Source organism: Microtus oregoni, unplaced genomic scaffold (genome assembly GCF_018167655.1).
Source record: "Microtus oregoni isolate MIOR12 unplaced genomic scaffold, Mior012 000061F_ref0000440, whole genome shotgun sequence".
Lineage (NCBI taxonomy): Eukaryota > Metazoa > Chordata > Mammalia > Rodentia > Cricetidae > Microtus > Microtus oregoni.
In genome coordinates, this window is record NW_024543871.1 from 1,266,833 (window position 1) to 1,281,961 (window position 15,129).

Below are 15,129 nucleotides of genomic sequence, written 5' to 3' on the forward strand. Positions count from 1 at the left end.
GCCCGCTGAACAGCCATGAGAAGGCAGCTCCGCTCCAGAAGGGCTCCGGCCTTCCCTTACGGTTATCGCTACAGACTTGTGAGTCTCGGGGAGCCGAATATTTTGCTGCCCGTTTTTAATTGGTTGAGGTTGTTGAAGTCAGTGGCCCTTCCTCCCAAAGGTCCTTTTGGCCAAGATTCATGTGTTTTGTAGCCAATGTTGCTAATTCAGCTCCGTTTGCATGAAGTAGCCAACTCTATCTCCTGAAATTAGGAAGAGCAGGTGTGAGGCTCTAAACAACGCCCATCTCCCTTTGCTCCTCCTCAGTTCCCAGCCCCACCCCTGCCCAACCCTGAAACTGTAAGTAATGTACCACGTAAGGGACATTCCAATGTCCTGGAAGCTACAGACAATTGCTAGTCACTCCTTGGAGCTCCAGAGGGGGTCCAACTCTTTCTTCCTCGCCTGAAGAGGACTGGTAAATCTGGCTTGGGAAATGCAAGTCCAATTCTGGGAGAGGGGACCCATACATTAACCCTTAAACAACCATTGGCACTTCACTAGACATCATCCATATAAATTGTTGTGGTGGATGGCAAGCCGTGGGACAGCAAAAAGGGGTGATGTAGAAAGGTTCAAGTGCTTGGGGAAGACATAGCAATGGGGATGCTTAATTGTAGGCTGCAGCCAGACCCATGGCACACAGGTCTTGTGCTAGCGCAGTAATTCAGACACCTGTCTGCAAGACAGCTGAATATTGACAAGAATCATATGAGATAATAAATATTATTATTATTATATTTTTCAAGTGCAAAAACAGGCTTAGAAAGGCCTTAAAATCACACAGTAATTTATAAGTAACTTATAAGTGACAGTTCTGGGATTCAAATACCAGAATTCATCCTCTTGCCAGAATGCCTCATTATCTTCATGAATTTGACCAATGAGCAAGGCCCTCCCTGATTTGTAAGGTCTCCAGAGATTAGAAGCGCTGTTGGGTAAAGAGTTGGGAGCATGAGCCCTTAGTGGTCTGTCCAAACTTGGGTGGGGACTACTCGGGACAGAAACCTAGAGGAGGATCCCAGGTACAGCTATCTATCTGGAGGAGGAGAGATTAGAGACATTGATGACTGTAAGTGTGGCAGAGCTTGCTTTTGCCTGAGGGCTGTGAGAGACCAAACTTGCCAGTCTCAAGGTTACCTCTCCCCGCATCAGGCTAAGGGGACTCACTAGTAGTGCCACTATCTTATCTATAGCTTTCTGGCCCACACATTTTAAGGAGGAGAGAAGATATTGCCAAGGGAATAAACAGGTGATTCATCGATTACCCTACATGCATGAAACTGAATGTCTTGGTCCCCTAAGATGGCTCCAGGCTGTCGGTCCATTCCCAGGATGGGAATGGGAGTGGAGAAATGGAGGCAGAAACACAGGATGCATCCAGTTAGGATAGTCAGTGAACAACAGGCAAGAACCACAAACACACAGACATGGTTGCTTCTTCTCTGGGAACTCCAGCGAAATCAATGCGTCCATGTTTCAATTTTGCTTTAGTTCATCTTACGCAAACATAAAGGGTCAATTCCATTTCCAGCTGGATTACTACAGTCACTCTCTCTCTCCCCCTCCTCCACCAATTTTATTTGGTTCGTGGTTCAATTTTCAGAATTAACATTTGAACTTATTTTGGGGTACACTGGAGTTGTATGGTTTATCCCAGTTTCTGGTTCATGATTCAGTTCAAACCTTTAGTCCCAGTATCATTGGCACATCTATGAGTGAAGGCAAATACATTTGCCTGAGAGGTCCCCAAGGAAGGCTAAAAGAGCTCTGGGCATTTAGCTCATGCTCATTTTCCTCACCCTGCTATATAGTCCTGGAACAAACATAATCTTAATACAACACAGAGAAGGGCAATTCATATAATCATGCATCTGAGCTTATAGCAATAATAACAATATTAATAATAGCAATAACGATGGATGCCATTTATAGAGCACTTAGGATCTGCCAGGCAATGTGCCATGGTGTTGACATGCATTATTTAATGTTTATTTAATATATCAAGTACTACGCTTCTGTCCTTGTTACCAAATGAGGACACTAAGGCCCAGAGTGGCAAATCTCAGATCCAAGATGGAACAGACAGAAGTGGTAGAATCAGGATAAGATTATGAAAAGACTGAATTTGGGATACTGTCAGGGATACAGATGAATATATGTTGTAGATTCTACAACTTTCCCAAGTTCACATACAGCAGATATCAGTGATTAAGTACTATTTTCTCCTACTGTCTTCCCCACCCTTCATTAGTGTTCTTTTTGGAAAGAAGAGCAACTTGAACTTTGCTAAGGATGAATAAGATTTGAAATAAGTAGTCAAGGATAAGCCTTGATTAGAAGTAAGTCCAGTGGAAATGAGTCAAAACTTTGAATTCTAGATCATGTGAAAAGCCTTGATTAGAAGTAAGTCCAGTGGAAATGAGTCAAAGCTTTGAATTCTAGATCATGTGAAAAGAAGGGCTGCTTTTCAGTCCCTTGCAAATATCTATAATCACGTTACTAGGTCTCTTTAGGATACCTGACATAATGAAGAACAAATGATCTGTATTCAGGACATCAGCCATGGCCTAGAAGACTCCCAAGCCATGTCCCCACTGCTCTCTGTTGAAGCCCACTCCCTATAATCTTGCGTATAGTCCTCATGTGCCCGGCAAGACGCTTCTCTGAAGATACTGTAAAGGGAAAGCACTTTCAAACCCCTGACACAGTCAGTCGTCACCAGTTCCAGATTGACAAAGGCCAATAAGAAAGGAGATCCTGAATCTGCCTGAGTTGATTTGGGTTCATGAGTCCAGTGGGGAGGTGGGGCTCATTGGCAGGCACTGACTACTGTCATCTTCAATTGCTCTACAGGTCTGATTTTAGTCATTTACTTCTTCTTCTACGCCTCCCTGGCTGCTGTGATCACACTATTCCTGTACATGCTGTTCCTAGCCGTCAGTCCCTACATGCCAACCTTCACCGAGCAGGTGAAACCTCCCGGTGAGTGTGCCCAAATGCCCTGCATTGTCAGAGCTCTCTGGACAGAAATCCGCTTGCACAGCATGTTCAGCCTCAATTAACTTGGGTTCTTCCCGGTAATGACTTAGAGATTCAATTATTAAGAGGGAAAGTAAAATGGTACTTGGAAAATTATGGCCCTTTTCATTTTGATTGCTGTGGGGGGTGGCAGGGAGGGAAGTGTCATGGGAATCTGTATAGGAAAAAAAATCCAAGAATGGGTTAATCTATCCCAGACCTGTTTTCATTGCCAGGAGTCATGATCAGACCCTTCACTCATAGCCTTAACTTCAACTTCAACATTTCCCAACCTGAAACTTGGCAGCATTATGTGGTCAGCCTGAATGGCTTTCTCCAGGGTAAGTTGCCCTGAGGAGTGAAAAGCTCTTCAGAAAAGTAGTGGGTGGCCAGGAAAGCTGCTTTAGTCACTCCTATCCGCCATGGTCCTCTGCTGTCTCACATGCCTGCTTGCACCCTTTATAATTTTTTTTTTTAATGCTCCGATTGTGTGTTGCCCGATGTGAGCTCTCTAAGACACAGAACTTCTTTTCTCTTCATGAGCACACTGCACCACCTACTTAAATCCTGGGCACACCCAGGTGATTGGCTTCCTAAGTGATCTCTTCTAAATGATCATTCTGGAGGGAGCTAATGGTGAGGAAAGGAGACTGTCCTCCGAGAGCTGCAAGATCCCCGCCTCCTGTATGTCACTGGGGTAAGAGGAGTCTGGGATGAGCTATCTTGAAGAGGGAAAGTAAGTGTCTTCTTGTAACAGCAATTTATAAACGAGTCAGAGGACTGAAGCTCTGCCTAGCACGTTGACCTCAAGTGTGCTGAGAATTCCCGTGTCTGTAATGTTCTCAAATGAATGGCTTTGTCTTTCACTCTGTGAACGCTAAGGTGGGAGTAGCTTGGAACCTTTAGGAGAGAGAGCAGCTCTCTGTTAGCCTGGGGTCTGCAACATCAACATCACACAGGTGTTGGTAGAATCTCAGACCATACCCCATAGCTATTGAACTGGTCTTCATTTAAAATTTTTCTAGTGGCCGGGCGGTGGTGGCGCACGCCTTTAATCCCAGCACTCGGGAGGCAGAGGCAGGTGGATCTTTGTGAGTTCAAGGCCAACCTGGTCTACAAGAGCTAGTTCCAGGACAGGCACCAAAGCTACAGAGAAACCTTGTCTCGAAAAAAAAAATTCTTTTGATGTGTATGAACTTTTCAGTGTGAGAAATGTCATGATTCCTGACCATGCTGGTGCCATTTAAGCAGGAGTTAGAAGTTCAGCTTTGTATTAGTGTTGCTCACTGCTGTTTGGGGTGAAACAGCTTCAGAATCCGCTCCTGTAGAATGACAGAGCTGGGTTCTTTCTGATCCATGGAGTTCTATTTTGGGCCACAAAAGTATTTTGGGCATCTTAGTCAGCATAGTATCTTTCTTTAAAAATGCTTGTGAGCTATTTCAAGGATGCAAGTTGCCAGCATTTCTGCTGAGGAAATCCCTGCAATAAGATAGTAGATGGGGAAATACCAATTTTGTCCCGATGATGACGGCAGGGAACAACAAGAAGGCATTGGGTTACTTCTAAAAAGTCGATGGCATGTGACTGGGGAGATGGCTCAGCAGTTAAGCCCTTGCCACTTGCCAAGCGAGCAAGAAGACAAAAGTTCGGATCTCCAGAATCCTCATATGCTGTATGGCTATGGGAAAGAACCTGTAACTCCAGCCTCGGAAGGCAGAGCCGTGCAAAGCTGACTAGTGAGATGAGCCATATTGTTGAACTCTGTGCTTGATTGGAACACCCTTGCCTCCATAAATAAAGTGGAAGAGCAATCCAGGAAGCATCCCAGCATCAATCTTGGGTCTCCACATGCACGTGCACATGGATGTACCCACACACATGCAACACACACCACGTATGCAATACATGCACATGAAAATGAGAAATAAAACTAATAGATACGATGTCTTTCCCAGAAGGACCAGTATCTGAAATCCATATTCCAGAGCATCGGTTTCATCCCTATGAGTATGGGAATGGTGCAGTGAGTGCCACACCCATGCTACATTTTTAACGGAACTACCTCAAGAAAAATGCTGAGTCGTGTGAGTGCAGTTTCTATTTTAAAAGTTAGTGTTTGAGCATAGTTCTTATTCCTGTAAAAAGATTAAAACAAATCTTTGAATTAAATGTAGTTTTGTCAAAATAAGTTCTCTGGACTGGGAACATAGCTTAGTGGTAGAGCATTTTCCTATTATGTTCAAGGCCCAGGACTGCAAGTAAGAGTTCCAATGGAGGAGGTAGATAAAGAGACAAAGTGGGATCCATGTGTGAAAATATTATAACAAAACCTATTTTCGTTACTAACTTAATTGCAATTCAACATTTAAAGTCAAGGATTTTTGAGAAATAAAATAAAATAACCAATTTAACATCTCATTATATCCAAGTTACAACCTGTCTAGATTTGGAGCCTGCAGTCCTTTCTAAGTTTTGCCTCTGGTGGGTCAATCTTTTCCAAAAGAGTGAACAGCTTCGGACATAACAGCATGTCTGGGTGCAAGAGGATTCACTGAACCCCACCATCTAGGGTGGCACAGTACATTTTCAAGGCCCAGTTTTATGGACTCCGAAGGCTCCAATAGTGAACGCGCAAATAGCTCCACTTCTCTCTCTCTGAGATAAGTAGCTGGGACAGACGCCCCATTCTGTCTAATATAAAAGGTCCAAAGTACCTCAGAGTTAGAGAAGCCCTCCCTCCCTTATTTGCTTGCTGGGGACCCTGTAGCTGTCTTCAGTTTCTAGACTTCAATGTAAACCTTCCTTTTGCAGTGGTGACTTGCCTCTTTAGAAGTTGAGGAGTCTTCTTGTTTTTTTTTCCTCCTCTTCTCCCTCCTCTTCTCTCCTCTCCTTCTTTCATATCTCTCCAGTTCCTCTACCACAGTCACCTGTGCTTGATCTCAAAGGGAGACATTTCCTAAATTGAATTTAAGGACTTTTAGGCTAGAAACAGCCTCCTGACATATACTGTGTCTTGATATGATATAGCCCCTCTTACAAAATCTACTGATACAGGCCTGTTCCTCTCTCAGAATAGAAGGGACAGCCACTCCAACTTTGCTGTTTGCCATATCCAAACAGAAATAATGGGAAATGGAGAAAAGATATAAAATGATCAACTTCTAACCTGAGACGGACACTTGAAAGTTCTGAAGAAGTGAGAGGCAGTGGATTATACTAGCAGCTGGACTGAGAGGAAAGCTGGCTTCCTTGAGCAGTGGCTCTCAACCTATGGATCACAACTCCCTTGAGTAGAGCATAGCAGATATCGTGTGTATCCAATATTCACATCATGACTCACAACAGTAGCAGAACTACAGTCAGGAAGTAGAAATGAAAATAATTTGATGGGGGGGGGGTCAGCACAACATGAGGAGCTGGATTAAAGGGTCGCAGCATTGGGAAGGTTGAGAACCACTGTGCTAGAGGGTTGGCGCTGGGAATATCCCTTGGTACCTAATACCAGTCCCCAGGGATTGTGGTAGAACAAGAGGACTTCAGAAGGAGTACAGGGACTTAGAGGGAAACAACTGAAGGTGTGGGCTTCCCTTCTGGCACCTCTCTAACATGATCCTTTGCCACCCACATGTGCTCTAGGCTATAACGACAGTCTTCAAGAGGAAATGAATGTAGATTGTCCTCCGGGACAGTTCTTCATCCAGGATGGAGATGAGGATGAGGACAAGAAGGCCTGCCAATTTAAGCGCTCCTTCCTGAAGAATTGCTCTGGGCTGGAGGACCCTACTTTTGGATACTCTACTGGACAGCCCTGCATCCTCCTCAAGATGAACCGGGTATCTTAGCCCTTGGGGTCTGCTGTGTTATGTGGATGCATGGGTAGAGAGCATGGAAACCATATTTCTGCTGGACTCTGGTATGCACACATTGCAGCTTTGCCCATCTTTATCCACATCATCAAAACTGCAAGTAGCCGGACACATTGACCAATTAATTTTTTTCTGAACATTTCCTACACACCAACCTGCCCCTTGAGGGCCACTAGTTGAATGCAATAGAGTGTGTCTCTAATCCCAGCACTCAGAAGGCAGAGGCAGGAAGGTCTCAAAATTCAGGTCAGCCTCTGTCTCAAAAATGGAATGGAAATCCAGAAATGGTTGTAACACAAGCAGGGTTGACACTGGGCGAAGATGGAGAGTGATTCTTATGCTTTTATAGCACTTAAAAATGCACTGTTCTGGGCTGGGGAGATGGCTCAGGGGTTAAGATTACTGGTTACTTTTCTGAAGGACCTGCATTTGATTCTCAGCTTCCACATGGCACCTGTCTCTAACTACAGTCTCAGGGGATCTAACACTCTCTTCTGGCCTCTGTAGCCATCAGACATGTATATGGTGCATTCACATACATGCAGGCGAGTCACCCATACACATACAAATAAATTAGTAATTAACTTTTTAAATGCACCTTAAAAAAAAAAAACATGTCTTCCTTAGGGAGTGCCAGAACCTTTTTGTCAAATATAGTCATTGAAACTAGAAAGTTCTTTACATCTTTTTGGTTATTTTTGCAGTAGTCTTTTATTCTGTGGATGGACCTAATACACAAATATTTCAGGAAGCAAGCTGGGCTACACAACTTTGAAGTTGTTTGTAACATTCCTAAAAAGGGGCATAGATGAAATTTATGTGTGAGGAGTAATGAGCAAAGGCAGGGAGAAAAATCCCATTTTTACTGTGAAGTCAGTTTCTTCAAAAGTAAATAAATAGGCCAGGGTGGTGGTGGTAGATGCTTTCAATCTCAGCAATTGGGAGGCAGAGATAGACAGATGTATGTGAGTTTGTGAGTTCGAGGCCAGCCTGGTCTACAGAGTGAATTCTGAGACAGTCAGAGCTGTTACATAGAGAAACCCTGTCACAAAAAAAAATTAAATAAATAAATAATTAAATAAATAAGTATAAATATATAATTAAAGCAAGCGCTGTTTGTTTGTTTTTTTTTCCACTAGATTGTAGGCTTTCGTCCTGAGCTTGGAGATCCTGTGAAGGTAGCCTGCAAAGTTCAGGTAAATTCTCCTTTGGAGTAAGTATGTTTAGCGCTTTTGCTTCAGTCAATCAGAGATAGTTCTTCTGTTGCAAGAACTTCTACATGGGTGGTAAGTAGGAAAAGCATTAGTGTTTTTCATAATTTTTCTTCCTTTTAATGTATTAAGGTCTTATTTCCAGAAAGCATTCAGTATGTGTACGTGTGCGGGCACATGTGTGCATGCGTGCGTGCGTGCGTGCGTGCGTGTGCACCTGTGAAAGCCAGAGGCTGAACCTCACCTCGGGGCCACAGCAGGGAACCAGACTGTGCTGAGACATTAATTGGGATTCTGTTTACACTCTTGCTTTTAGCTCTAATGGCTTGCTTCTTTGAACCAAACAAGCAGCTTTCATTAGAGTCATTAGTCCCTGATTTTAAAACTGAACTTCACATTTTACAGCAATGACCAGTGGCACTGGGTGTTGCAATAACAAACGACTACAAGGGAGGTATACACAGAATCCATTAATATGCTAATTAACGGTCCTTCAAGGGACCATTAACTCCTATCTCATCTATGTCAGTTAGCTCCTTTGTAGGCAAAAGCCCTCAATCTTGGCATTGCTTCTTAAACATTGTTCTCTTCTGTTCAGTGACGTCATCTGCATCCTTTAGCCTTGGATAGTTGCCTTGCAAACGTGAAAATAGTCATTGTCAGAACTAGGAATAAAGCAGACAACTCTAGGCTTCATAGGGGCAGAACGGAAAACAGCAAGAAAGACTCATTCAGCCACCCAGCCACATTCAGCAAATGTCTATCAATCACTTTCTATATGCTAAGTGTTTAGCTAGCTGTTGGGGATGCCTAAGTAAACACAACTGAAATCAGGGCCAAGACATCTTAACAGGCAGAATGAAAGGTACCATGGGGACACGGAAAAGAATGGCCAGTCCCGCGTGGAAAGTGGTAATAAGGAAGATGAGCTTCCTGAGGTCAGGCCGTATTTGCTAGCTGAGTAAGGTGAGAAGAGACGAGCATTCCTTCTGTTCAGATGTATGTGTGTGTGTATATAAAGTCACATGTGGGCTATGACTACAAACTAATGGAATTGATCCCACAGGCCATCATTAAAGATAAATTCATTCGTTTTTGAATATATGAATAAGTCATAAAGACCAACGCAGTTGAAAGTAACAGCAAATGCTGTGCCACTGAGCCACATCCTAGCTCTTAATCTAACACATTACCTGGTGTCGTGTAATTCAGGGTAGTCCTGTTTAATCATCCCCCTTATTTGGGTCCTCTTGCTTACTGTCGGAATTTTGTGCTCAGTGATGAAGCAGTACAGAGAATGCGAAGAGAAGCATGCGTTCATGTGAGCTAACTATAGATGGTGTGTCTATACTTCAGGCTCCTGTGTACTTGATGTGACTTCCAGTAGAACTAAACCTGCAATGGGAACTTAGGGAATGTTCCCTAATGCATACCTGCTTCAGTTGCAAAATCCAAGGCCGGGTAGCATACTGTGATTCTTTGGAGATAGGCTACAATCACAGGCTCTTCCTAGAAAAGTACAAAGTTCTCAACTGCCTTTGAAGCCTTTCTGCCTAGGACCCAAGAAACCAGAACAAAGTCATACCGAGTAACTTTGCTCTCAATCACCCAGGCCTTCAATATGATTTTCTTTGAACTATAATGCCAAGGCACATTCACACCCTAGAAACGCTTCTCTGAGGACAAATCAGGGTTGAGCCCTAGCCAATTCTGAGTTTAGGTTTGAAACAATAGGTTGAGAGTCACATAGTGACTTTACCTGAGCCAGAATCCCTTTAGACTGGACTCTAACTCTCTCTGTAACCCAACATTTCACATTTATCTGTTTTTGCTTACAGAAAGGTGACGAAAATGACATTCGATCCATCAATTACTACCCAGAGTCGGCGTCTTTTGACCTCCGCTACTACCCTTACTATGGCAAACTGACTCATGTAAGCTGTATCCTTCTTTCCCCCTTTTATAACGAGCTCAGAGACAGAGGGAGAGCTGCCTGGGATTTGTGAAGATGAAGGAGCAGGTGGTGGTAACAGACAAGTGAGCTGTGGACTACAATAGGAGTGGGGGAGGGGACCCCATCCACACATTCTAACAACCGCACATCCTTCCGGACCGGAAAGGCTGTCATATATGGTCTTATCTAAGCACTTCAGTTTTCAGATGAGAAAATTGGAGCTCAGAATGCAGAAGGGATTACCCAAAGTCACACAGCTAATTACCAACCAAGCCAGGAGGAGACATTATTAACAGTGTGTTTAATGTCCAAGTAATCACACATTCCTGTGGGCCAGTGCAGGCTTCGTCTCCACTATAGGATCTTGAGGTATACTAGCTCTCGTTTGATTTATGGTCTGATAGCCATAAAATCAAATCATTCTGAGTCAGAATTGACTTCCCCCCAGAGGATAATCAGACAACTTGACACTGACTTATGAGAGAGCAGTGTAATTTCTCGAAAGCAGGGAAAGCATGTTAGTTGCTGGAATCACTTGGGACTTGGCATCATGATGTCTGCACAGTTCCCTTTGCCGAGGTTATCCTAACTTGAGCCTCTGATCACCACCTCCCCAATCCTTGCTGCCATCTTGGTCCGTTTAGAATGTATTGTTCTTGCCCCTACAGGTTAACTACACCTCGCCCCTGGTCGCAATGCATTTTACAGATGTGGTGAAGAACCAAGTAGTGCCTGTACAGTGCCAGCTGAAGGGCAAAGGCATCATCAATGATGTCATCAACGATCGTTTTGTGGGGAGGATAATCTTCACCCTGAACATAGAAACCTAGGAACTCCTGGGGGCCACTCACACCGGTTCTGGTTTCATTTTGTGTTATCCCTGGTAGCACTTCGATTCATTTTTCTTCAGTTAAGACACAGCCAGATGGACGCCTAAGACCAGATCATCTTTCCTTGCCTTTGACGTGTGGATGAAGTGATATTGTGGGACCTGCTTGGTTTTTTTTAAGGTCGTCTCTCCCGGTGACAGACTATATTAATTTCCTCTCCTTCCCTACAAATTCAGACCTCTTGATAGAAGTCTCACTATCTACAGCATCTGATAGCATTCATATTGTCAGGACAATGTCTATCATGTTTTCTTAAAATGTGTTGGTTTTAGAGGTGATATTATTCCCAGTCAGGTGGGTATTCTAACCCACCACGCACTCACCTTTAAAACTGCCTTCCAAGGTCTTTCCTCAGAAACTAACACCAGACAAACCCAGACTATACAAAACTGAAAGCCACTCTCCCTACCTAACTTTATATAGGGGTAGGGGGCTTGAACATTTAGCTGTCTCCCATAGGTGACTTAATACTGATTCATGATTCCATTATTTTCCGCCAGGACAGCAAGCAATGCTGGCAGGTTATTGGTCTGGGATAGAGATGAAGACCTTCTGTGAGACATTTTGTGGAGGGAAGTAGATCCTAGTGCAACCAGGGAGAAGTGTTAGCATAGGGAGGCGCTGGTTCTTGATTGCTCGGTAGTATAACCAGCCAAAGGCAAAAATTCTTGCAAACAAGTTTTTCTCAACTCTTAACAGAAGAGAAAACATGAAAAAAAAAAACTTCTTTGGTCAAATCGTCTTGGCCCGCTTGCTTGATAGTTGTGTGGTTGTCTTTGAGATCAGCAGGGATGGGTGCCTTGATCCCCCAGCTACAACCTTGGGGATTGAAATTAGGATTCTCCAACTAATACGTGGCAGGACAAAAAGCTCCTGCCAGGCCTCCCTGAAGCCAATGCTCATTAGCCAGTTTTGCATTTCCTTTAAAAATCACACGAGGCAGATGTTTATCCAGGTTGTGTATCAGCCAAGTTGCTTTGTTTTTTCTTTGGCCATGTGACCATTCCAATTGCTTCTTAATGCCTCCACCAGAGGGAGGGCTGGAACAAAAAGAGGAGGCGTGCATTACAGAATAGCATAGTGTCTCAGGGTCCAAAGCAAATTAGAATTCCACTTCCAAGCCTGCAGTTTGGATCTACACTACAATGTTTAGTTTCTCCAGGAAGGGGCAACTGATAGCCTGCCGGGGAAGACAAGTGAAGACGTGACTATGACATAGGGTAACGAGAGATACAGACATAGTATACGGAAATGCTATGGGGAACACAAGGGACAATAACTCTCTCTGGCTGAGAAAGTAGAAGAGGGAATTGTGCACTTAAAGCCATAAGCATGAAGCAATCATCTCGTGCTTTGGTAATTTTGAACTGTTCACATGAGAGCTCAGAGGAAAGGCTGGGAGAGTGGATTGCATGAGTATTCAGGGACGATGCATGAGAGTCTTTAAAGCATTTTAATCAGGGAATCTCTGTGTGCACATTGGCATTTTAGCCAGAGCACTTGGGCAGTAATAACATAAGGGATGAATCAAAGACAGAGACGACAAGACCAAGACAGGAATTGAGGGGAAGGAAGAGTATAAAATGACCCCAGAGTTTTAAGCTTGGCTAAAACCAATGAGATAGTGATATTGTTAATCATGACTGGGTATAAAAGAGAAAGAGATTGGAGAGGAAGTTGCTGAGATCACTTTGGGACCGATTTAGCTTGTGGTTTCCTCTGGTCAGACACTGCTGCAGAGATACAAACACAAGTAGAGTAGAAGAGAAGGAAAGCTGAGAACAAAAACAGCGCTTGGTGAAGTGAACTGATTAAGGAAGTATTTAATCTTGGGAACTTGAGCCGATTCAGCTTGGGAACTAGAGCCACAGATCTAGCTCCTAACACGGTGCTTTTCTCTGGGTTTCGTGGCAGAATGGACTGCTGTTGCTCTTAGGACTGCCCCTTCCAGACCCTTCTAAATCTTCTGCATAGATTACAGAGGGGCTGGCCGCATTTAACAAGCAACTGAAACAGGTCAGTTGAGCAGCAGAGTGGGCCTACGTAACACGGAGACATAAAGAAACTCACTCCTCCGGCCCTACTTCCTCAACAAGTTCAAGTTTCCTAGCCCTTGAAAGGGAGAATAAGGAAATGAAAACAACAACAGCTTGAGACCGGTTCAAAATGACCTCTGTCAAAACCTCAAGGTTTAACAGCAAAAGAGTATACAGCAACAAATCTGGGAAGGCTCTTTAGGGAAAACAACCTGCATTGCCTCTGACTCCAGGTCCAGTGCCCTTTCCACTCAGAGCCACTGCTTACCAGGAAGTGCCTACCATCTTTTGAAAAAGCATATCCCAAATCATATCCCAAACATTCTGAAATATATCAAACTTGAGTTAAGATAGTTAACAGTTCGCAGGAACCCAACTACTGGTGCTATATTTTATACATAATACATGGTCCTGGTGAATGTGTTTAACTATTAGGTAAGAAATTAGAAATGATCTTGTCATGTGCGTTTCTCATTCAGTGGCAGATATCACGTTCACACGTTCCAAGAAGTTTCGAAAAGGACTAAGACAGTTTGGGCTGTCAGCTAGAACATGGAAAAAATAGCTTTCTTATACAAAACTAAATATTATACAGAACTGGATTAATGAGTGTGTTCGTTCATGTGAGAGTCTAACTGTTCAGTAAGCTTCTAGTTGATTCATTTAAACAGGCTCCCATACTGTGCTGTACCAGGATTTGATTTGGATACCATCTGTTGCAATGCACTTGGTTTTACTTGATTGTCAATGAGAAATACTACTTCCACATGGCTTCATGGTTTTGTTCTTGCTATACTTTGTGTATGGTTTTTCACTTTCTACTCCTCTAAAATGATTATTCTAAAGTCATCTTTCTTAGGCATCCATTTACTTGGGGTCTTCATGTAGAAAATATTTTTATTGTCTTGGGGAATTGGTGGCAACAATAAATGCAATTTAAAAGCAATATATGAATTTCTTTTTCTGAATCTTACCATTGATTTTTTCCCCCAGAGGAATATGGGCAGCAAGCCATATGGGGGGAAAGCTTGACAACTGATATTCTATTAGTTCAAGACTGGTTGGTTTTTGTTTTTGTTTTTCAATATTGTTTTTAACTTGTAGGGTTTCATCTATAGGGACAAGAAGTTAAAAGCTGTTTTATTTAAGGGCATCTCTCTTTCCAACATCCATTCTCCATTTCCTAAAAAAACACTTTGTCATAGCAACCTTACTTTGTCATGTTATCCCATCTCTTTGTTTCCTAAACAGGAATTTGCTTTGTACCCCTAGGCTAGTCTTGAAGTCACAATCTTTCTGCCTTGCCCCCATCAGGGCCAGCCTCTTCCTTTATCAAAGTTGAATCCTGCTATAAACTGTTCTTTTTGTTTATATGAGACATGGACACTGAGTGATGCTTTGAGATAGGGGGATGGAAACAAGATCTCAATAGAAACCTGGATTGTTGTGCAATAATCGGTTTGTACACTATGAAGATGTGTCTTCACCAAGGTGCCTTCTGATTGGTTTAATAAGGAGCTAAATGCCCAATAATGGGGCAGGAACTATAGGAGGGACTTCCAGGCACTGAAAGGACTCTGGGAAGAAGAAAGGTAGAGTTGCCAGCCAGAAACTGGTAGGAAACAGGAAGTGCAAGATGGAAGAGAGGTAATGCTATATAGCAGAATATAGATTAATATAAATGGGTTAATTTAGGTTATAAGAGCTAGTTGAGACAAACCTAAGCTAAAGGCCAATCTTTCATAATTAATAAGTTTCTGTGTCATTAATTGTGAGCTGGTGGCCAAAGAAAAATCTGACTATACTGGATAAGGGACTTCTAGGTTTATCTGACCACATAAGTGTCCCCCAAAGCAAATCTTTCATGGATGTAGCTGTTAAAAACAAATATCCCCAGCCTAACTCTTTATTTAAGTTAGAGACTAGGTTGTAGCAGGAATACATTATTGACTTGGGAGCTTCCCTGGCCAAAGTTCTACTAGGCTGATATGGCTTGATTTGGGGTGTATCAAGGAAAGGGAAAATATGCTTTTCTGTTCTTGGCTCTTCGTTACAATCTGTTCTTTTACTGGGCTTAAATATCTGTATGTATTTAAAAGTAACTTAAATCA

General features: G+C 43.0%; 1 protein-coding gene across 1 annotated transcript; it reads left to right on the forward strand.

Annotated features, from left to right (window-relative positions):
* Positions 1–15: 15 nt before the first annotated feature.
* Positions 16–10,982, forward strand: Atp1b4 (ATPase Na+/K+ transporting family member beta 4). Its single transcript, XM_041639934.1, has 8 exons — positions 16–78; positions 307–355; positions 2,896–3,024; positions 3,297–3,401; positions 6,698–6,894; positions 8,067–8,123; positions 9,977–10,072; positions 10,761–10,982. The coding sequence occupies exons 1-8, from the start codon at positions 16–18 to the stop codon at positions 10,920–10,922; spliced, it is 858 nt and encodes a 285-aa protein (XP_041495868.1). The 3' UTR covers positions 10,923–10,982.
* Positions 10,983–15,129: the final 4,147 nt, after the last annotated feature.

Coding starts and splice junctions, on each gene's coding strand:
- Atp1b4 (XM_041639934.1), top strand. CDS start 16: ATGAGAAGGCAGCTCCGCTCCAGAAGGGCTCCGGCCTTCCCTTACGGT. Junction 3,402..6,697: donor CCTGAATGGCTTTCTCCAGG/GTAAGTTGCCCT, acceptor CATGTGCTCTAG/GCTATAACGACAGTCTTCAA. Junction 10,073..10,760: donor ACTATGGCAAACTGACTCAT/GTAAGCTGTATC, acceptor TTGCCCCTACAG/GTTAACTACACCTCGCCCCT.